At 44.2% G+C, this 24,722-nt stretch overlaps 1 protein-coding gene across 3 annotated transcripts in view; it reads left to right on the top strand.

The window, feature by feature from the left end:
* Nucleotides 1-24,722, top strand: part of OTC (ornithine transcarbamylase) — a 299,169-nt gene that overhangs the window by 237,402 nt on the left and 37,045 nt on the right. For all 3 annotated transcript variants that reach the window (XM_069637362.1, XM_069637360.1, XM_069637361.1), the window contains exons 5-6: nucleotides 1,234-1,387; nucleotides 19,243-19,365. In XM_069637362.1, coding sequence (XP_069493463.1) covers nucleotides 1,234-1,387; nucleotides 19,243-19,365 — 277 coding nt within the window. The remainder of the gene's footprint in view (nucleotides 1-1,233; nucleotides 1,388-19,242; nucleotides 19,366-24,722) is intronic.

Below are 24,722 nucleotides of genomic sequence, written 5' to 3'. Positions count from 1 at the left end.
CATATTTTTACTGTCATGAATGAGGTAAAAAGCACAGTTATCTGCGTTCATTACAGCATCTCTTCCACTTTGGTCAGGGATCCCAGTATGAGTTGGAATGCTGAGCAGGAACTCCGCTCCTTGCATTTCCCCACTCCCTGTAGGAATTCTAATGCATATACACCCACCCCACAATTTTGGTGTGGCTGGAGAGCTATGGATCGTTAAGGATTCCACACATATAGTTGCATGTGCAGAAGATTGGCATGGTCTGTAGGGATCCATAGAGATGGTGGCCACCATGTTTTCCTTTGTCACCCACCATTAACAATCGCTGGCCCGCATGCAGTTACACACAGCGGATATGTTATGATATTGTGATTTATACCATGCAATGCTGCCATTTTCATGGTTTCCTGGTGCTATGGCGAATCTGAAAAGGACGGAGGACTGGAATGATTTAGTTAGTGGGACTGAGAGGGAAACGTGTAAACGAGCTTTGTGCTGTTGGTAGCTTCAGTTCGGGAAAAACAATCCTGTGTGCTGGTTTGTTTTAGTTGGTAGACATTATGTGGAGTTTGGTGTATGAGTGTGTATGGGGTGATTTGTGTACAATTGGTTTAGTTTCTTGTTTGGTGTTTCATAGTGTGTGCAGTTTGTGGTGGTTTTAGGTTTTTGCTGCGGTAGAGGTATGAGTGTGTTTTGTTTTGTGTTTGAGGGTGAGTATTCAGGATACTGGAGAGTTTTTAGTAGGTTAGTGGACAGTCCACATTCAGCTAAATTCAAAACAGTGGCTATACTAAAAAATGTGCTACTTTCAATACAGTGACTATGCTACAAAATTCAGCTCAATTCCATACGTGGGCTATACCCAAAATTGGAGTATATGCAGGAGTATGTTCGACATGTAGCTGATCTAGGCACAGCATTATGGCATACGCCTCAGTTCTTGTTCCTGTATCCGCTGAAGGCAGATAACCAAGATAATCCTGTGCAGTAAGTGCCAGATTTGTAAATGGATTCAGTGAGGTTCTACTCCGCCAGATTCCTTATCCTCATTAAAATGAGACTTTTAATGATCACAGAAAAATCCACATCACTCAGAGCAAACTTCATGGTTGTCACCTGCTTTGTATCGCTTGCTAAACTATGGGTCATAAGGGTTCTGATTTCTTTAAATGAGTTTGATACCATGTATAGGTGGTACATTCCCTTTGCAGCATGCTTGACAGTCTCACATTATTTCTCCCTTAGGGTGTTATCAGGGATGACAGACGCAGTCTTGGCCCGCGTGTACCGACACTCTGACCTGGACCTGCTTGCACAAGAAGCTTCAATCCCAATAGTCAATGGGTTGTCCGAGTTGTACCATCCTCTCCAGATCTTAGCTGATTACCTCACTATACAGGTACAGTATTAAAGTAGAGATGCACATAAAAAACGACCGGCTCTGTAAAATCCGATTATCTAACCAAAACATTACATCTTCAACTCAATAAATCTTGAGAGGGTGTTCCTCCCAAAGCTAAAATTGTGCAGGATGTCCTGCCCAATTTCTAGCTAGAATAAGAATGTCACATCTCACAGAAATGACATACAGAGGAGCCAATACATATAAGAGAGGCAGTTCCTGTGCAGGGTGCCTTTACGTAGAGGAGGTGGATGTATGTGCAAAAAAACTCTCATGATGTAGGGATGATGAAGGGGGATAAACACCAGGGATGGACACATGGAACAGACATAAGTAGTATTTTAGTTCTAAGGCCTAGAGCCTGAGCCACCAAGTAACATGCATAGAAATGCTATATCTACAGGGCTGGATTGGGGCTATCTTGTGGGCAGTCGTGGGAGGTGCCCATTTGCTGGCTAGCGAATGACATTTTACGGCTGATTTGGAATCATTCAAATGATAGGATAGATTTATAGGTGGAGAGGGCATTCCAGTTGAGAGCATCAAGAAGAGAAAAGAAACAGATGTAGAACGATGTGCAGGAGGTTATGGGATGGAAAGTTTGGGGAAAGAGGAGACATGTGGTATAAGGAGGCAGAACCATGGGTCGATTCACAGACAAATATTAAGTAATTGAACAGTGAGTGATTCTGCATGGAGAGGCATTCAGCATGCTGTCGGCGAGCGCTAGTGGGGGAGGATCTGGGCAGGCTGTGTATAGGAAATGTGTACCAAAGTTCAGAACTTTTTTGAGAGGGGAGAAAATGTTGAGGAGGAGACCAAGGAGTAGGCTCAGGCAGTAGTCCAATTTTAGGAGTACCAAGGTAGTGTTCAGGATTTAGGTCAAATGCCAGGCTCCCTTGTCTTTCCTGCTGTTCCTTTGCCTGGTGGATGCCACAAAGTGCTCTGCTGTCTGCTGCCACAAGGTTGTATGAAGGTGAAGCCTCTTTGGGGGATCTTCAGGAGCTTTGGGTGGAGGTCACTTATTTCATCTCTTCCTTAATACTATGTCTTATGTCTATGTTTTATGTCTATGAATGTCAATGATTTTAAGAGGGTTTTTCTGGCTCTCAGAACATAACTGCTTGTGGTTATCATCATCTATATTATGGCAGTCAGTTTGAGAAAATAAAAACTCTCTCCGACAGCAAGCCATTACATTTTCCTGTATTTCCTTGAGGAAGACAAATACAGTGTCTCATCCAACAAAGTTCTCGTGTTCCCATGGGGGCCTTCTCCTCCCAGGTGATCCTCCCAGCTAATACTGTCCCCCCAGGGTCAGGATCAGGAAGCGTCTGCCTTTCCCTGGCCACCTGGAAGGAGACTTTAGGGTTTTTGTGAGGACTCTGAAGGATTCATCACAGTGTACACTCTTCTGAGTGATGCATCTTGGGATGGTAGGATTATACACTCTTTGACAGACTCATCTAAATGTTTAGAAAAATGTATACACTCTGTCGAGAGGTGCTTTTCATTGATTGGTTGGCGTGAGCACACTATGACCAGTTGTCTCTTGGTGATCATATGTACATACATGCAGCTGGTAAGGGCCTCTACATTCTGATGAGATTTTAAACAGTCATGATACCAATGCCACCATCCACTACTTAACCCCCACATACTAGGAGTGGAGTTAAAACTCTTAAAACATTCATGTCAGTGTTTTGTCTGGTGGTATTTACTCATAGAAACGTTGAGACTGGGACTGGTGGGATGGAATGTACACAAAGTGACCGGAGGTGATTCCCAGAGGCTCATATTTTTACTGTCATGAATGAGGTAAAACGCACAGTTATCTGCGTTCATTACAGCATCTCTTCCACTTTGGTCAGGGATCCCAGTATGAGTTGGAATGCTGAGCAGGAACTCCGCTCCTTGCATTTCCCCACTCCCTGTAGGAATTCTAATGCATATACACCCACACCACAATTTTGGTGTGGCTGGAGAGCTATGGATCGTTAAGGATTCTACACATATAGTTGCATGTGCAGAAGATTGGCATGGTCTGTAGGGATCCATAGAGATGGTGGCCACCATGTTTTCCCTTGTCACCCACCATTAACAATCGCTGGCGCGCATGCAGTTACACACAGCGGATATGTTATGATATTGTGATTTATACCATGCAATGCTGCCATTTTCATGGTTTCCTGGTGCTATGGCGAATCTGAAAAGGACGGAGGACTGGAATGATTTAGTTAGTGGGACTGAGAGGGAAACGTGTAAACAAGCTTTGTGCTGTTGGTAGCTTCAGTTCGGGAAAAACAATCCTGTGTGCTGGTTTGTTTTAGTTGGTAGACATTATGTGGAGTTTGGTGTATGAGTGTGTGTGGGGTGATTTGTGTACAATTGGTTTAGTTTCTTGTTTGGTGTTTCATAGTGTGTGCAGTTTGGCTTCGCCTGGTGGATGCCACAAAGTGCTCTGCTGTCTGCTGCCACAAGGTTGTATGAAGGTAAAGCCTCTTTGGGGGATCTTCAGGAGCTTTGGGTGGAAGTCACTTATTTCATCACTTCCTTAATAATATATATTTATATGGTTTAATATTGTGTTAAACTGTATACTGTCATGAAATGTAAACTGATGGTTGTAACTGCTAATTACATTTTAATAATGTACTGTACAAGATTAAAATGATTTAAATCTAAATTCACATTAGTAGATCCACTAATAATGTTGTGGATTAAACAGAATTGCATGTTGTATTGAACGTTTGCCATAAACCAATATATAGAGCATCAAATAACTTTATTTCAGCCATCAAAGTACATCCTCACACAAAATATTGTATCAAGAAAAAGGAAGAAGAAGAAAGAAAGAGGGAACCTCAAGGGCTAAAGTGAATTGCAATATTTTGCTCAAAGCCTGATTCGGGACACCACACATTCCGTAGACCCACTCCCAGGCCAGGTTGGTTCCTAATTGGTCTTGTCGCCAGGGTTATGAGATTTGCGCCAGATAGAAGCTGGTTGGGTGGAGTAATTCCAGGCCGGCCGACAAGTCCTGGATGAGGGTACAGGCTTATTGAAATCCACTCTTGGGCATCCGACCTCCACACTAAAAAGCTTCCCAGGACCCCTTTGGCTGCTCTATGGTTCCAGAATTCCAGTTTTACAGAGTCATAGCGGTTATTGCCTTCGTTTGACACTCTATTGCAGCCCACCATGGCTTCCCTGGACACAAAGCACAACCTCTGACAGTGCAAAGCCAAAATAGGCATTTGTACAAAAGAGCCTCCTTTGGTTCTCAATTATTCGCAGACAATTTAGGTACCCCATGAAGAATTATTGTGGCGTTTCCTTGGTCATAGCTCTTAGACGTACTCACTCTGTAGCGGGGTCTACAAGCTCTAGTTTCCTTCACATCAGGAAATTGGGTTCCCATTGAGCTGTAATCTCGGTCCTCCAATGGAATAGTCTTTGTATAAGAATTGTGAGTCTTAATAGACTCCCTGGTCATGTTGTACTGTAGCAGCTGCAGTGGAACATTAAGCTCACTGGAGGTAATGGCCACAGGAGATCTCACTGCGATGAATTTATGGCAGTCAACATTTCCTTCCAGAGTCGCTGGGATAGATGTATTCAGCTTGGAGGGTCGGTCCAAAGGTAGATTGTAGGGCCTCACAACAGCAGGTTGAGCGATGGTAAGAACCCCCTGGATTCCTCCTTGGCTCTCTAGCAGGACTAGTAGCAGTCTTTTATTAGCTGCCAGTTCGGCAAGCACTTGGTTACAATTACAGCCTCAAACTGTATGAGCCTCCTTAGCAGGTGAATCAAGGGAGGATTGAATACCTTGGTTGCTTGGTTTGCTTGGAGGCTTAGGGGCCCTAAATGGTCTTAGCCGGAGAAAGGAGCTGATCCCTGAACACATGGACAAGTTCTCAGTCGAAGTACTACAGGTAAGGCTGGGAGGCGGCTTATCTACAGATGCATTTTGGGTCTCAGTATCGATTGGATCCTTGGTGCCAACTGCTGAACATGAAGCCTGCCCCACACCAAGCCCCAAAGCAACGCAGACGGCACAGAGCACGGACAGCAACCCGAACCACAGCGTAAGCTACGGACACCAGAACAAGCAGCATCGCCCCCTGGCTGACAGGATCCAGCACCGGCCGCGGCAGTAAAGAGGCCTTTACCCCGGAACCGGCGGCAGAACGCTGGGCTCCCAGATGGGAAGGGGTCCCATGAGGGCTGAGTGAGGCCCAAACAGCCCCGGGGGGGCCGCCGCGGTCGATGAGAGGTGGCCCACTGTAATCGCATCGGAGGACCCGGCAGGGCCCACTGGATCACCTGCATCACTCAACAAGTAAGTGAGGCATCAGGCGGGGCGGAAAAGACGGAAAGGCCGGTAAAGCCACACAAGGCAGCAATGTTAGGGACCACAACTCCTGCGCATAGAAGGTGGGACGAACTTTGAATCAAGGCAGGCTAGAGGCAGATGTAATTAGCAGAGGATCTGCTCACCTGCTAGCACCCGTTGAAACCTGCTCTACAAGCGTGAGGGAGGCACATGAACCCCCGCCAGCGGGCCTGACCGTGAGGTCTCGTAGTAGAACGCAGCAAGCGGCCACTTATGACGGTGCAGCGAGGAGCAGCCTGTTGCACGGATACAGCGGGACCGGCAGGTCCCACACACATACGGTGGTAAAGATAACGCGCAACGGAGCCCGATCACACAGAACTGGCCCAATTCTTGGCGGCATAAACCATGCCCATAGGTGATAAAATGAAAAGCCTCTCTAAAAACCCTGCACACTCCCTTCCCTTAATAATGATAGAACAGGGAGGAACAGTGGCCATAGGGAAACCCTCTGGGGAAGAAAACCCTATTGACTGGTCCATTCGTGCTTCAGTATGTAGTGCCGCTTCTCAGTTAATCTCAGGATCAGGAATTGTGTTGAAAGGCAATGTCGGACTTCAGTTCTGCTGTCTGTGTATTCCTACGTTGTTCGCAGCGTGAGGGTTCTGGTGCACAATGCCTTACACAGTCGCGCTGGGACACAAAGATAGCAGACAGTGTTCGAGAGAGCGAGCGCGCTATGTGGATGATTGCAGTAGCAAGACGAAGTGAAACGTACCAGTAATTTCTAACATGAAGACTTCATGTGCAAGGTAGGCAAGTGTTTCCTAAGTGCCCTGTTCAGGATTAGCTATTGAATAGAAGATGTAGCAAGTCACGGATAGTAACAACAGGAGAACAACGTTAGTAGAATGTAGAATAGAAAACAGGAAGGGTTTCCAACTTAAAGAGTATCTTGGAAGAAGAGTAGCAACGCACTGTTGACCCTGTGATGGCTGCTTACAACTTGTTCTGACACTGGACTGAGGAGGAAGCAGGAAGCAGGGTGCATCGAATACAGGAACTAGACATGCACACGGCACAATGGGCACCATCTTGGTACGGGGAAGTTGTGTGACATGACACCTTCTCCATCTATTCCAAATGGATTGTTGTCTAAATTGGAATGTAACAATATGCCCCATCCCAAGAGGAGAACGGCCCGGCTTGCCGCGATGAAATCTATGAGACCGGCGAACCAACCTAGAAGCATGAACCGATGACGCAGGTTCCCAGGTACTGGAGATGACCATGGTGGTAATGAGAGTCACATACACCGGACACCTCAAACTCTAGACCCAAGATGGTGTCCACTTGAGTAGGACGAGGAACTGAATGACAAAGAAAACGGTCAGACAAATCCGGTTTCAATTGGGATATATGAAAAACACAATGAATTCTGGACCAAGAGGGAGGAAGTTGAAGCAAAAAGGAAGCTGATCCTCTACTGTCCAGAAACTTAAAAGGACCAAAGTGTCTTTGCAAAAGCTTAGAAGCTACCAAAAGATGTGTCCGAAAGCGGGAAGCAGGCCATACCATATCATCTGAAGAAATGACAGGTGCTGGAGTGAGTTGACAATGAGCAGACCGCTTGACTCGGTCTTGAGTTTCGTTCAGAGCTATAGCAGCAACTTTGTGGCCCTGTTGGATATATGAAACTAAAGCATAAACATCCGGAAACCTGGTATAGGTTGGAGAAATCATCAGAAAACAGAAAGGATGGAATCTGTAAGTACACAAGAAGGGGCTGGAACCCAGAGTAGAATGTTTGGCGTTGTTGTAAGCAAACTCCCCTAATGGCAACAATCCCACCCAATCATCCTGGCGGCTGAAATAAAACAACGTAAATATCCCTTAAAGGTCTGATTCAAACGCTCTGTCAGACCGTTGGTTTGAGGATGAAAACCTGAACTTAACGCCCTTTGGATATTAAAAACAGTACAGATCTGTTGCCAATAACGTGAGGTGTATTGAGGACCACGATCTGAAACAATACTGTGCCATGAAAATGTGGTGTCAATAAATATTCTAACCATTTGGGAGGCAGAAGAAACCTCGGGTAAGGTGTGGAAATGGGCAAGTTTGGTAAAATAGTCGATAGTCCCGATAGCAGTAGTGAATCCCCTAGAAGGAGGCAAATCCACCATAAAGTCTGTGGAGATGATCTGCCAAGGTTTGGTGGGCATTGGTATCCTTACTAGATTACCTAGAGGAGGTTTCCTTTTAACTTTAGTCTGTAAACAGATGGTACATGCAGAGATGTAGTCCTGGATGTCGTGAACCTTAGTAGGGCACCAAAAGTGTCTCTGTATGAGATCAAGGGTATTGGCAATTTCTTGATGACCAGCAGCCACTGGGTCAGGACACATACACAGGGCTTTGCATTGAAGTGCAGATGTGGGAAGATACATCTTTTCACCATGAAAGTAGTAGCCATCTTTGCAAATCAGATTGAAGTTGGTGGCAGTAGCTTGACATAAATTGATATTAGCTTCTGTCTCTCTATGAACAGTGTGAAGAAAATCAGAGACTACATGAATGAATATGGCCCTAGGAAAAAGACGTGCTGATTGGAAACGTTGAGTGAATCCAGTGTCCTTTCTTGATAAGGCATCAGCCTGGAGATTAGCCCAGCCTAGGATAAAGGTAAATGTAACATTGTATGGAGAAAAACAAATGAGCCCACCTAGCTGGACAGCTGTTCCTAGTCTCAGCAAATTGAAGGCTCTTCAGATTCTGATGATTTGCCCTGAACAGCACTGGAAATGTTGTACCCAAGAGAATATATCTGCACTCTGGAAAGGATCTTTCACAGCTAGGAGTTCTTTTACCAGGACAGATTAGTTTAGCTGTGAGGGAGATAGGGTCTTGGAAAAATAATCCACCTGGCATTCTTTTCTTTGTGCTGAAACTTGTAACAATACCTCCCCTAAAGCATAATGTGAAGCGTCGATTTGTACTATTAAACCTTTATTCTTATCAGATGTCTTCAAAATCGGTGCCAAGGGGAATAACGTTTTAGGTTAAGTAAATGTGCATTGAGCCTCGTCAGTCGAGGAAAAGGAAACTCCCCTTTTCAATAGAGCAATTAAAGGGAGTATTGTGAGTGAATAGAGAGATATAAACTTCCCATAAAAATTAGCAAATCCCAGAAAACATTGTCATTCTTTCACTGTGGACAGAAGAAGGCCAATCCAATACAGCAAATACCTTCCATGGATCTATAGACGTGCCTTTAGCAGACAAGACAAGATATGTGATTGGTTGAATTCACATTCCTCCAGCTTACAAAACAGATGTTGTTCTTGTAACCTAGGCAGTACCGTCTGAACATGAAGGCTATGATCAGAAGAACTGTGTGAAAAAACAAGGATATCATTGAGATATACAATTACTGAGTGTAGTAATAGATCGGCAAACAAATAATCCATAAATCGTTGAAAGATGGCAGGGGCATTTGATAAACCAAAGGGTATTACATTATACTCAAAATGTCCAAAGGGAGTATGAAGGCTGTCTTCCATTCATCACCTGCTTTGATTCAGATGAGATGGTGAGCACCCCAGAGATCTAATTTGGTATAAATGGATGCACCTTTAACAGCTTCAAGTATGTCTGGGATTAATGGCATGGGGTAATGATCTGGGACATTTATTTTATTTAGTCCATGATAGTCAATGCAGGGATGTAGTTCGTCTGTGTTTTTCTTGGAAACAAAAAACAAAGAAGCTCCGGCCGGAGAGGTTGATTCAGTGATCAACCCATTCTGGAAATTGTTATGCAAGTAATCCCTCAGTACTGATTTTTCTTTTTCTGAAAGTATATACATTATACCAAAAGGTATCGGTTTGTCAGGTAAGAGTTGGATTACAGAATCATCCCTACAATGAGGGGGTAATCCAGAATATTTCTGTACAGTAAATACATCTTGGTATTCCCTATAAGGTTCAGGTATGACTGAGATGTTATTGATCATGGTAGAAGACATGGACTGTAGTAGGAGGCAAGGAGGTATGAAAACCCACTGATCCTTCTCCAAGGCAGTGTGATACACAATACTCAGAAAATAAAAACATGGATTCAGCTGTCCAATTTATATAAGGACTATGTGACCTTTGTAGAGGAGGAGCCAAGTACCCCTACTCCACCTACCCCACCTACATTACCTGAAAAGTATGAACCAAAGTATGTGATTTATACTACACCAATCAGAAGGCAAGAAGAAGAGCAATGACTCTGTGCAGTACCCAAAAGAATACCTATGGCTTAGAGAATATGGGAAATGAAGTATCCATTAAGGAAACCATACCGACATCCAAGACAATATGATGGCCAATTTGAATTTTTCCTGATGAAACAAAGAAACTGAATGACCAGGATGAATGGGGACGTCATAAGAAACTGAATTGACGGCATATATAGAAGATAACAAGACCAGAGAGGCAGACGATTTATGAAGAATGAAGAAGTACTAAGGATAAGTGACATCTTGAGATCAAGATAAGGAGATTTATGCCATACGCATGATGAAGATACTTAGTTAGTTTAAACATGTACAGATGCAATGAAATGCAAGCAGCAATCAATCATGAAGCTAGCCAAATGCTTATAGTAAATAGATCGCTGCAAGTGCCAACATATACATATATACCTCAAAGATACATATGGATTGAATAAAGAATGAAAGTTCCACTACGTATATAGCAGTCTTGAGCAACAAGAAAGGCCTCAATTCAGTGTTGCAGTTACAAAAGCAATTGAATTAAAGAGAATATTTCAGCTAAGGCGTTTGATAAACCAAAGAGCCAAGGTCTTATCAGAACTAAAGTTGGCTGACATTAGATACAATTAACGTGAAAGAACATAAGCTCCTGTTCAAGAAGATCAAGTGAAAACAAAAGACATCAGAGGACTGCTGAGGTATAAAATCAAATACAAGAAAAAGGCTCAAATTGTGGTGTCCAGTCATAGATGGAAGAAAGTTGGACGCATGAAGAGATCACACCTACGCAAGGAAACCAGACAGTACCCATACTCCTTAAAAAATCTCAGAGAACAGTACAGACTCAAGGCCAACTTCCAACACTAATTGACACTGAAACATTGTGGTGGTGAAAGAGTGTACTTTTCATTGGTGGGAAGCTGCTATCAAGACAAGCTCACCCGCACCTGGTTGTTCAGTCTGCATGCTGCTCACGTAAGTGGAAAGTTATTGATGGGGGTTAGAAGCCAAACAATTGTAGAGGACCACATAGTTGGTTTCCTATAGATTGTGTAGCCAATGGGATGTCGTACATTTAGTGACGTTCATAGTGGCCATTTTGAATGGAGGGCTTAGTTGCCCCACCTGATGTTAAATATCCAATTATTTCTCTCTGTTACTCTATACAGATATAACACCTATGTTTAGTTATTTGCTTAGAGCCAATCCCGCTTCCCGATAGATTTGAGAAGTTTTCCATGTAGGATGACGTTGGTAATGATGCAGAACTACAAGTCAGTAGTGACACATTTGGTCTATAAAAATGTTGTTTTTTCTCAAATGAGTTGAGAGTTGAATATCAAGCGATTGCTGATGTTCGTTGTACACCCTGTTTTAGTTACTTGCATTAAAACAGACACACTTTTGCCAATCTATTTGTGTCATCTGAATTATTGATGTTTGATTAAAATCTGCATCCCCATCCATCTCCAGGGTATTTCTACTCATCTTAAAAGGCTGGAAGTCTCAAGTTCACCTTAACTAAGGTAAACCTAATATTACCGGGTAGTGAGCAGCCTTGATTATATCAAAAGTTATTTGTTCCTTGTGAGAGGAAATGTACATCAATACGGGAATCATCTGTTCTCTTATAGGACTGGAAATTAAAGGACTACCATCTGCTTCTTCCACCGGGATAGAAACCTCCTTGTATGTTCGAGGTATTCCATTTCTACTGGCCCACTGATCGTCAGTAAAGACACCTGCTGCTCCACAATCTATGAATGTAGGTATATTATGTATCTCTAAATTGGGGAGTATGAATTTCACATTGAGTATTACCATCGAGGAATCCATGTGATAGTTGTTTTGTAGAGTGGATGATTGTATTTGATATTGAATCAGGGAACCAACCTCTTCTTCCCTGAAGGTGGTTCCCCCAACGATCGTGACAAAGTGTTTCCTGTCACCTCGGAGGAGCGATAGGGCTGTAGAGGAGCAGCTGCATACCTCTGCAGGAGATCCTGTTCCCCTTCTTCCTATATGTTGGAGACATGAGATTGTTCTGTGTTTGACACAAGCAGTTGTGCCAATACCGTAGTGTTTGTTCGAAAGAAGATACCCGTTGAAACAACCCTACCGAATGTATCCCCAAACTGATGACAACCTAAGGGAGGAACTCCCTGACGGAATATGAGAAAGAGCAAATAAAAGAGGCTAGTGACATCATAAAAAGTGTGTACGACGTCCCGAGATACTAACTGAAGAGAATGTACAGATCCTAAAGAAACTAATGATGAAGTAAAGAATCAAGTGAACTTCTAAATACAAAGAAGATTACTCGTGCACGAAGTGCTGCAGAAAATCAACCCTTCAATAAATGTACAGATGCTGAAACACAAGGTAGACTAGGTCATCATAGAAGTTGGCTATACGTAGTGAATAGAAGGCAGGTCACGCTGCCATTATATAGAAGCTGGACATTGGTATCATGAATTTAGTAAGCCAGGACCCATGAAGTGGGGAAGAGAAAACTGTGTCACAGCAAGAATAAGAAGAATTGTGGAGCTGCAAGAAGAGGTTGTCTGGCCTGGAGTCAAGACTGAAGCAGCCAAGGTCAGCTATTTATTCTGGAAATCAACAAACGTGCAGAGGATAAATCTTCCCTTGTTAAGGTGCAAAGAAAGAACACCAGGAGTGCCAAGTTTTAGTCATTTACAGCATTTAAAACAAGACCAAATTGTGGTCTCCTGTCACGTGAGCCAAGGATGAAAGTAGAGTTTGAACTTGGAGTCCCAGACACGATAGTGAGTGCCCTCACTCCTGTGCATTCTCAAAGACAAAGATTCTTTGCAAGGCCAAGTACAAAGACAATCTTCATGGCAGAAGGCATGGGCGATGAGATATGCTAGGCTGATTGGGTGGGGAGGTAGTGTCATGCCCCATCTCTTTGCAACTGGGTCTGGGCTTACATGTTGCTAAATGAACCAAATGTTCCAGACACTGTACAGGCATGCCAACCAATTATATTAGTCCATATAATGAAGGATCTTATAGTTTGAAGACCAATGAGAAACTGTGTATCTAATGTTCCTGAAGATTACATGTTTTAGAGGTAGGCACATTTTGTCCACCTGATAATGAACAGTCAATCACAATCCTATAGAAAAGTATACTTAGATGTTTCCCTTGGCCAGTGCCGGCCCTTGATAGTTTTTTTCATTATTGCCACGTAGTATGACATCACTTCTGACTTATTTTTGGTATAAAAACTGTTTTGTGTAAAGATCACTGAGAGACTGAGCATACGTCAGTTGATGTTCGTTGTAAACTTCCTGTTTTAGATAATTGTTAATAAAACAGTACTTTGCTATCTTCCTGAGTTGGTTCGGTTATTTGGACTTAGAATTATTCTGTGTGATCCCACCCATTACATATGCACATTCCTTAAGGGCCCTAAGCTCACGTCATTACCAGACTAGATGATCCTTAGATCTACAATACATACACAGACCCATTGATCTCCTGCGGTTTCTTTCATCAGTAGACAAGGGACCTCTATTGACCCCCAACTGCATGGTTTCTAGATGTTAGACAGGAGAAGATCAATAGATGGCCTTGTAGATCTGCTGCGCTTCTTTTCTGAATGGTGTTCTTGTAGACCGTAATCTAATTGCATTGTGCGTGTGATCATTTCTGCTAAGTTAGCAGAGCGAGGAACTCTAGAACTCTAGAAATCCCATCTTTCAATTCCTCTGAAAGACCTCTACGAAACAATGTGATTAACGCATCATCTGGCCAAGCTGTGTCGGCTGCCATCTGTTTAAACCAGGTGATGTAGGTCACTATATCTTGGGATCCCTTTTTAAAATCCAAAAGATGTTCTTTGGATGACACAGTAATCTCATGTCTTCCAAACATTGCTTTGAGACTGTGCGTGAAGGCTAGGTAGCAGTCTAGTATTGGGGTCTTTAAGGTAACTAAAGTGGTGGCCCAAGCAAGAGCTGCCCCTGTCAAATGCGAGATCATATGACCAGCCCTGTCTCTCTCTGATGGGAAAGAAGCAGCTTTGAAAGCGAATTGAACCAAACAGGCATCCAAAGATTATTTTAGTTTGTGGGGATTGCCAGTATATTTGCAGCCAGGTAGAGGTCCTGGAGGTGTTTCATGATTTACTGTAGGGCAAACTAACTGTTGGCGTAATACAACATTCTCTTATTTCAGGGTTTGTACTTCCAAGGTTAAGGACTGTACTGCTGCCACTTATTGCTGCATCTGATCCATAGTTGTACTCTGCTACTTTTTCTTATGGTGTCACTATCTATTAGATTTCCTGTGTCTATCATACACATATAGACTCTATAGCATTACACATGCATAAATAAGCAAAGTACAACTAACCTGATCAGACACAGAACTGTGGTAAAATGAAAAGCCTCCCTAATGCCCCTGCACACTCCCTTCCCTTAAGTGAGATAGAGCAGGGAAAAACAGTGGCCCTAGGGAAACCATCTGGGGAAATAAACCCTATTGAATGGTCCTTTCCTGCTTCGGTATGTACTGCCGCCTCTCGTTTAATCTCAGGATCAGGAATTGTGGTGAAAGGCAATGTCGGGATTTAGTTGTGAAGTATGTGTATTCCTACATTGTTCACAGCATGAGGGTTTCGGTGCAGAATGCCTAACATAGTCGCACTGGGACACAAAGATAGCAGACAGTATTAGAGAGAAGGCGCACGCTATGTGGATGATTGCAGTAGCGAGTCAAAATGAAATGCACCAGTGTTTTCTAACACAAAGACTTTATCCGTGAGGTTGGAAAGTGTTTCCTAAGTGCCCCGTTCATGATTATCTATTGAATAGAAGATGGAGCAAGTCTTGGATAGTAGCAACAAGAGAACAATGTTAGCAGAATGCATAATAAATCGAAAACAGGAAGGGTTTTGAACTTACGGAGCGTCTTGGAAGAAGAGTAGCGATGCACCAGGGACCCTGTGATGGCTGCTTATAACTTGCTCTGACACTGGACTGAGGCGGAAGCCGGAAGGAGAGTGCATTGAATGCAGGAACTAGACCTGCACGTGGCACAGCGTGCGCCATCTTGGTAGGGGGAAGATGTGTGACATGAATCCTTCTCCATCTGTTCCAAATGGATTGCTGTCTAAACCGGGATGTAAATGACTCCTAATGTACCAATGCCGCAAGCCTTTTAGGGCTCCTCTCCATCAGCGCTGCCACCTTGCTCACTTCCACAATTGCATAATGTTGATTTCTTTGCTCAAAAAGAAGTTTGCACAAAAGCCCCATGTGTATTGCATTTTCTGTGTTCTTAGTCAATCTGACACTATATTAAGTTTCCACCTGTTAGCTAACAAGCATGGCGAGGCATCTTGGTATAAGGTGATCACTGCCACCCAGAATTCAATGGTTCAATGCCACCTGCATGATCTTCGCTTTCTGCTTAAAATAGTGTACTCTGGTCAGGACGCTGGGTATAAAGTTACGCTGCTGCTGAATAGATGAGTAAACTCATAGTCCCGTCCAGGGCTAACTCTGTGTGGTCCAGAAAGCCCAATAGGTTGAATGACAAGCTTTGAACATATTCTTCGAGATCCTGATCTTTTATCTGGCGAGGAACGCTTCTCACTCACTCGTTGTTTGTAGGGGAGTGATTTTTCTGGTCCTCTTGCTTTGTCCACACCATTTGTATCTGTTCTTCCAGTCCAATCACTCTATTCAGGAGTCCTGCTTGGTCAAGAGCTTTCTTGGTTACCATAGTTTCTATCTCTTCCAGCCTTGATTCCACAGCATGCACTTGATTATTAAGATCCACTATTGACTTCAATAGTTTATCTCCAGAAGCATTTATCTCTTGTTTAATTTGGACAGCAAGCAAAGTAGGCCTTGCTTAGTGGCTGGGGCATCAGTGAGGTCTCCCTCTGTGTGGTGTGCGAAACCAGAAGGTGTCTCACCCACTAGTCCCCAGGGTTCTGTCATCCAGGTGGCCAGGACATGGCCATCGCTTTTGGATCCAGTTCCTGGGGGTGGACCAGTACGGGAGGATCACCTGGGTGAGGAGTCTTCGGGGAGTGGGACACCAGATGGTGAGACAAGGTATCCTCTTCCCTGTAACACCTTTACACCATCCTACCAGGTAGGATATTTAGGAACTCTACCCCCCACCCCCTTTTACAACAGAAACACTTTCACACGGACAGCCCTCTATGAGAGAAAACAGACAAACATCCGAGCAGTATACCTGACGTGTCCCAATTCAGTGGTCAGGCAAGGTCAGGCAATTACTGAACATCACACACACCTGACTTCCATTAAGCTTCCCCACATGGATAAAAGGCCGGGCACGAGATCACACTCTGAGCGAGGCAAAATACACGAGGAAACAACAGTTTCGAGACAGCAGCTGAACGAGAGAAGAAAAACAGCAAAACAGAATGTGATCGCAAGGAGGGGAGTTCCCTTGACCTTTTCAACAAGGAACTGTTACTTTCCAGAAACCATGAGAATAGAAAGCATAAGACCAGGAAACCAGGCTGAAGAATTCTGCATTGTGCGTCAAAAGATACCCAGGGCCCTCCTGTATCAATAATGAAGGCGGGGAGAAGCAGCAGCTGCCGTTGTACTGTCATTGACTCCAAGAACAAAGCAGCGTCAGTGAAATCATCACAGCCGGTGAGTTGGGGAGATCGATACAAGACCGGTCAGTGTTGAAGGCAAGGTTGCAAGCAGCAACATTGTATGGGGAGCGCTGGAACGAACATTGTTAAAACGTGTGTGATAAGCAACACAAGTAATGTTGAACTTCTGAAGAGTGATTGATCTTTAAAAGCAAGATATAATACCTTTGACAGAGGGGTCCAGCACCACGTGGCTGCTCAATCGAAGGTCTCTGTAAGGTACCCAGCTGAGAAGTGGCAAAATTAAACTGTGAGAAAAAGGTTATATCCAGAAGAGAACAAGCAATTGTGAATCAAAGTGGTCCTGCGACGGGTCAAGCAAAATCCTGCGCCCAGTTGAAAGTCTTCGGTTTTGATAAAGGAGAGAAAGTTTGGAAAAGTGGATACATTTGGTCTGAGCCCGGAGGAGGGTTGACCAATTGAAGGTTTTGTGTTAAAGTGGGTCTGAGCCTGGCAGAGCGGGCCCCGGGTGTACAGTAATTCACCCGAGAAGTCGTATATGTGAAATCCTAAGAAGAAAGGAACTTTAATGTTTGCTGTGTTGCATCAGGCCCTCTGAAATATGAGACTTTGAATGGCAAATAGACTTTGGCACAAAAGGCCCTGATGTTGAGGTTTTGAACTGCATCCTTGTGCTAGAGATGCCAAAGAGTGTGCTAAGCTCGATTTTGCCACCTTGTCCCATGCTGAAAACGTGGGGAAGGCAAGCCAACGGCTCGAATATCCTGACATATCATTTCTTGAACACTTTTCTTTTGCAAAACATTGTTTCCCACACTATTTGTATTTAGAAGTAAGGATTGGCAATAGGTTTATTAGTATAGGCCCTTTAATTTTGACAGACTCGACTAGGACTGCGTTATTATTATTTGATGGTCGTAGCTTGCTCCCATCTTTAGATTTAGGATTAGATAGGTGTTTTTCAAACCCGATTGAAGTTCAATAAACACCCTTGAACTGTGATCACATGTGCCTGTCTTACTGTTTGACACCATGCCTTCCTAACAGTGAGGAGTGTGGTATGCTCTGCCACAACTTAGGGTTGCTTACCCCTACTCTCCTGGGTTGCCAGCATGAATTTAATATCCCCAGATTTTGACTTAGGGGTAAGCTTGGACATCCTGCTGCTACGAAGGAGCTCTAGATATAATAGAGTCACTGTCTAGATGGGGGTAGTTTCAGAGCCACTACAGGTTCGATGGCTGCACCCTTGGTCCTGGCTTTATATGTCTGTCTTGACCCTACTTTACGAGTCCCACAGGGTTTACATCCGGTAAGTGTGCCTTCTTTCTTGATCTTGTTTGGCCGCCTAATGATTACTGTGGCATTAGCTTGTGTCACATTGGAGTCTGTTGCATGCACCCTGCAAGTCTTCATGCTGCGTGCTAACCCTCTTCGTGTGTCCAATACCCCAGTGGTTCTAACATAGAGTAAACAATGGGTGCCTTTCCCATTTGGTTCCGCTGAATGCCTGCCAGTGTGAATCCTTTCAAAACCCTCGGTAGTGGTTTGGAGAGCCCGCTTTGCTGACACAGATCCATGATCTAAGATCTGGCATGAGTCGATGTAGCACCCAGGGTTCGACGCTCCGGCTGCCACACTCGGTCATCACAGCTAAGGATTTTCTGCACCAGCACTCCAGGGTGGGAGTACTCCTGACCACCCAGAAATGCCCTGAGCCCCATACTCTGCACTCTCACCACCTTGCTCAGGGAACTCTGCCGTGATCCTCTTGCCGAGTTCAGAAGGCACACATCTCCGTCCTTCTGGCACCGGTTGCCATTTTGAATGGCGCCATTCCGAGCTCTCTGTTGTTCTGCGGCTCCAGTCAGCTAGCCCCAAACTCTGCACCGGGTTGAGTACACTGATTGAGCAGCAATAGGGGGAGATTTGAAGTTTTAATAAAGGACCATTGGACGATGTCAGAGCATTGTCCGCAGGAGCTTCCAGCAGACACAACCTCATTGTCTGCCGCTTGGCCATGCCCCATCCTCAGAGTGATTTTAACTGGAGGGTGTGTCCACAAACATGAGTGTACGGGGATTATTTCAATAGATGCAGTTCAACATATTCTAGATAGGGGACCTGTGTATAGGTGCAACATGCACCTATGGCCCAATTAGTGTTCTCACTTCACTGACTAGGGATAGCTAGAATTTCCCCAGTATGTGATCGACAGACATGTGTTTGTACCCATGAATAAGCCTGGATCCCATAATGACTGGGCCTACCTTAAGAACATGTTTTAGTCATGGAAGGTGACTGACGATTCATTTCCGATAATTCTGAAAAAGTTGTATCTCAAAGAGTCTGTTTGCAAATTGATGTGGCATAAATATTGGGTGACTATTTAAGATGATACCCCTTGACACCGATGAAATCATACTAAATAAAAATAGGTGCCATTCTGAACACCGCCTGTTTTAACCATTAGACCCCACCTTATAATGACCCCCTGTTAGATGTGTATGTGAGTTACTATAGAACAGATCCAACACAAACCTTTAACCACAATCAATGCTTCCTTTGATTAAAGTTCCTTATGGCAATTAACACATACATGTTCATTATTTATTTGGCAGGAACATTATGGCCACCTAAAAGGACTCACAGTATCCTGGATTGGAGATGGTAACAATGTGCTGCACTCCATCATGATGAGTGCTGCCAAATTCGGGATGCATTTGCGTGTTGCCACACCAAAGGTAAGTGTAGAATGACAATTCTCCTTAAAGAAATGTGCAGGTGAAAACTAACTTAATTTAAAAAATCAATAATTACATATAGAGCCTTGGAAGGTTTTGACAGTTTACCAAGAGAAATAATTTAGATATCCTTTCTGTGAGAAACATGAAGGTGTCTCTCTCACTAGTCCCCGGGATCTGTCATTCAAGTGGACAGACACTGGCATCGCTATTGGATCTAGTTCCTGGGGGTGGACTAGTGCGGGAAGATCACCTGGGTGAGGGGTCCTCGGGGAGTGAAAGTGGGACACTGAAGGATGAGACACGGTATCTCCTTCCTTGTGACACTGTTTCCCCATCCTACCTAGTAGGATACGTAGAAACTCTACCCCCCCCCTTTCCACCACAAACACTTTCCCAAAGCATGAACAACAACAGATTAATACCTGAGCTGTTTACCTGACATGTCCAAACACAAGGGTCAGGCAGAATTAGGCAATTACTGACAACTACACACACCTGACTACCCTTTCCCCTCCCCATAGGGATAAATGGCAGAGCACAAGAGCACATGACGAGCAAGGCCGAACGCACGAGGAAGCAGCTATTCCAAGGTGGCAGTTCAAACGGAGGAGAAAGGCAGCTAGACCAGAGAGGACGTCAAGGAGGGAGTTGCCCTTGCCCTTTTCAAACCAGACCTGCGAACCCTCTCATGAAAGAAACATAAGACCAGGAATTGCAGCTGACAGGTGCTGCGATGGATGTCAGTGGTACGTGGCACCCCCCCTCACTTATAGCCAGGGTGGGGTGACGTGGTTGCCATCCAGGTACCATCCTTGACTCCAGCGGTAAAGGAATTGCCAATGAGTTCAGCATAGCCGGTGAGTCGGAAGAAGATGATAGTCGACCTGACTGTGTTAGGCTCAAGGTTGCAGTAGCAATGTAAAGAAGATAAATAGACAAAAGGTCTTTGGGAACAAACTTGGTACTAGATACGGAGTGGTCCGGCTCCAAGTGGGCGCTCAGTCGAAAGTCTTTAACTGGTACCCCTCTGTTGAGCAAAGAGACTGTGTTGAACATTGCCACTTATCTAGAGAAAACTACAAGTACCAGGGGGCCATAGGGAAGGCCTGTATGAAGCCTGTGCGTGCCGTAGGCTAATAGAGTGACCCAGCAAGACGAGATCACCCATTGGAAGTCCCTGTCAAAGATTGGCCAGTGCTTGGGAGGTCTGAGTCTGGATGAGGGCTCACTAAACGGAAGGGGTTGTTTAAAAAGACATTAAGACTTTGTTGAATATTGCAACTGTGCGAAGCCTCACTGGGGGCTTTAGAGAAAGCCTGATTGGGGGCTGAGACGCAGACTTAGGTGAAGGGAAGAACCTAAGGAGACTAGAAGGATTTCTGTGTTGAACTGTGAAAAAGCTTAGCGGGGAACGTGATGGTAAGTCTGAACCTGACCGAGGGATGTCCACAGTGAGTGGTTGGTCTGAAACTGACTGAAGGAGGCTGACAACTGAGAGAAGGTTTGGAGCCTTTCTAAGGGGAATCCAAGGGTGAAGGATAATCACCTGACGTGAAGGTTAACTGAAGGAACTTTGATTTTGTTGTTTTGGTGTATCAGGCCCTCTGGAGCAAGAAACTTTGAATGAGAAGAGACTTGGGCACAGGAGGCCGCGATACTGAGAAAAGGAACTGTAAGCTTGTGCCGGAGAAGCCTAGGAGTGTGCTGTGCTCGAGAGTCCCGCCTTGTCCCGTGCTAAAAACATGGAGAAAGGAGACCCTGGCCATAACATCCTGACTTATTATTTTGTGAGCACTTCTTTCTTTTCCTATGGAGATTCTCCCACACTATTTTGTAACACAGCGGTAAGGTTTGGCAATAACACACTTGAACTGTGATCACTTGTTAGTCTAGAGAAATACACCAACCCGCCAACTGGTAAAAAGAGCAATACAGATTAAACAAAACTATGCATTCAGTAAGAGGTTTATTGCACTTCATTTGAAAGCTAGATTTTGAAAACATCTTATTTGTGAAGAAGTGTAAAGTCTGTAACTATCAAACAGTCTCAATAGCATAAGTAGGGAGGAACTCTGCGGTCTGGATAAGCCTGGAAGTACTTACTGCCTTCAAACATGTTTCTACATAGTAGGATCTTCCTATACTTGCTTACCATATATGGCGACTCTTGGTTATAAAAAATATGTTATGCCAATCATCCTGTCTCTCTCTGGGGCAAATGTAGAGTGGCGTGATTGTATTTGCGACCTTAACATTGTGCCATTCAAGAGAGTAACCCTATCATAAGAAATTAGAGGTACAATTAGTATAGCAGAGAAGAAGCCTGTAGAGAAGGCGGAAAGTTCCAAGTAATGCAAGGGGGATTTTAGGGATTAGTTACGGAATTATAGATGAAGATGGAAAGTTAGTTTAAAGAGGTGAGTTTTGAGGGAGGCATTAAAGAGTGTATATGTGGAGTGGAACAAAATGTAGTCTAAGTAGAAGACTACAAGGTGGAAAGAGCAGAAATATGGGAAAGGCCGACCTGATTTGGTGGGCAGGTGTGAAGAATTTAAGAAAGCCTACCAACACAGCCAGTGCCATCTTGGCTTTGAGCCATGGGAGGACATTGTCCTCCCTTGGCCTCGATACTACATGGATCAAGTCAAGTGTCCACATTAGGTTGCCATGCCCCTGCCTATTTCTGATGAATCCCACCTGACCTGGGCTCTACTGAGCAGAAGAGGGAGATTGCTCGCTAAACTGTTGATAAAAACCTTCCCCTTCATCTTCACTCTACCTTGAGCAGCGAGATATGACCATGCAATGAACACTCATTTGGGTTCTTGCCATCATGACTCTTGCACCCATTGTGGGTGAAGGAAATGTCTCTACCTCCAGGACCTGAATGAACACGCCTGCAGGCTCTTGGGAAAGATTATCCATGTGAACATTATACAATCTAGTTGCTAAGCCAAAGCTTTCAGGGGTCATTCGTTCTGCCATACCTTTAATAGCCCCCCTAAGCTTCATTGTGGCGATGTCCCTGTCAAGTTCATCTCTTTTGTTACTGGACAGTCAAAGTATTCTTAAACTGCCAGGTATTCTTAAATATCTCCATCTGTTCTTTATCCGTCTAGCATGTAGAATGCTATACAAAATCTTTGGATACATCCAATAATTTGATCACCGTCTACAGCTACAACAGTCTCCTTAATTGTGAATATGGTTCTTTCTTGCTTCTGGGCTCTGACACAGCGGACCAACCGTCCGGATGCATTTTCACCTTTTTTTTAAAATACCTTTGCCTTGTCTACAATATATTCTTTGTTCCCTCCAACCAGCAAGGATTTGCACTGCCCTTAAATGTCTTCAAATACTCGACTTCTCCTCTACTGACTCCTATAGCCACATATGGGAAGCTGGATAACTCTTTAATTTTTCCAATACGTTCCTTCTACTGAAATGTTTTTAGCCTCTTTTGTCTCACATCTATGGAATGAGTTCTCTCCTTATGGTTGCTTTAAATCTCTCCCAAATATTGGGCCTCATTACGATTTTGGCAGTAATTTGGTGGTAAATCTGCTGAATTACCGTTAAACTAATTTACCCTAACCTCCACTGCATCCTGTGGGTGTACGAGTGGTAGAAGAGTTGTGTAAATCCCGATTTTTGGAGTCCATAGCATTTTGGTAGAATTACCACAGGTGGTAGTAATTCTGCCACAGTAATTCAGATTTTTTTTAACATGAAGTGAAAGATTTACCTCTGGCATGATACTGGAGGCAAATCTTCCACTTCAAGGTCAAAATTGGAATTCAGTGGTGCAGTAAAAATGGCAGTAATTCCGTTACTGCCAAAGAAAGTGTCGGCAACAGGATAACCAGCACTTTTTTTTTATCACACAGCAAACTCGTAATGAGGCCCATTTCCCACCTATCGATTCTCACTAATCTTCAAATAATCGCTGATGCTGTCGGCAATGCTGTTCACTAAAGATGCTCATCCTTCATTTCGGTCTGCCCATCTCAGTGACCTGTCATCGAAACAGAAGCACACCAGGGCATAAGAAGACCATGGGCCTCATTATGAGTCCTGCGGTAACCCTGCCCGTGCTACCGGTGGGTTGCCGCCAGACTCATAATATTTTACTGGTGTCTGACTTCCCGGTGCCACCAGGAGATTACAACTCTGGCAGCCCAGGAAGTCAGGCGCCGGTAAAATAGGGACTCGGAAGCGCCGACACCGTTGTTAACGGTGCCGGCGCTTCGGTGAGGAGTCTGCCTACCGTGGCTGCTGCACCCGGCAGGTTCAGACCTGTCAGCACAACGGCCACAGGAGGCAGACACAGCGCGAATTTTCGGCAGATTTCCCCCCAGCTCAGAACTAGGGCGAAATCCGCCAAAGTCCTGATTTGGCAGACCCTTAAATCCGGCGGTAAAAGCGCGACCGCCGGATTTAAGGGTTACCGCCAAAGTCGTGATGAGTCGTGATGAGGCCTTATACCTCCATCAGTGGATTCCCATTTCAACCTCTGGAATTTGTCTCCATCCTCATCCTGCTGCCTCCTCCTGGCCTCTTCCTTCACCCTAGATACGACTCCACTGATTTCCCTTGAATTAAAAAATGAAAGCAAGCAGATGGCAACCCAGATCTACATTTGTGTAACGTATTTTGTGTAAGGTATAAATAATAATCTTAATATTGAGTGGGTTAATAGTGTTAGTAGTGAGTAAGGAGCTCATGTTATTTTGAAGACCACATGTTAATTTCGATTTACAATTAACTTTCTCCAATGATATAATTTAAATATGATTTGCTGCAGAGTTGCCCCTCCTTTTATTTAAACGTCTATCATATAGGTTACCCAATAGACTTTTTGGCACATCATCCCAATGTGGTCACCAACACAGCACCCGAACCGTGTACTGCTATGTGATTTATGTTATTAGGATTTTTACCGTACACTGCTGCCATTTGCATGGTCTCCAGGCACTCTGGTGGATCTGCAAGACAGTGGGTGGGTTTATTTAGTTGAGCGTAGAGACAAAGGCAAGATTGCAGCACTTTTGTTATTGAGTTTGCAGATCGGAAGTACACTGCGCTCTTCATGCTTGGGCTAATGTTGGCCCGGACCTGAGTATGTTGGTTGTAGGTAGAGGTGTACACGATGTTCAAAGTTTGGAAAGAGTTTATTTTAATGCCTTATGTGGGTGGCTGGTTTCTGAGTGGTGGGTAAGGTGGAGAGGAATTGAGGGTTAGTCTAAAAGGTTGAGAGTGTTCTTTGGGTTTGCATAGTGCTTTGAAATTATTGGCCTTTTTGACAGTTGCGCAGCGCTTTGGTGTGAGGTGTTTGGCTTTAGTGGTTGATACAT

The sequence above is a fragment of the Ambystoma mexicanum genome, chromosome 7p, assembly GCF_040938575.1.
Source record: "Ambystoma mexicanum isolate Mex_15411 chromosome 7p, UKY_AmexF1_1, whole genome shotgun sequence".
NCBI lineage: Eukaryota > Metazoa > Chordata > Amphibia > Caudata > Ambystomatidae > Ambystoma > Ambystoma mexicanum.
Note: the sequence above shows the minus strand (reverse complement) of the source record. Positions and strands in the feature narration are given on the sequence as shown.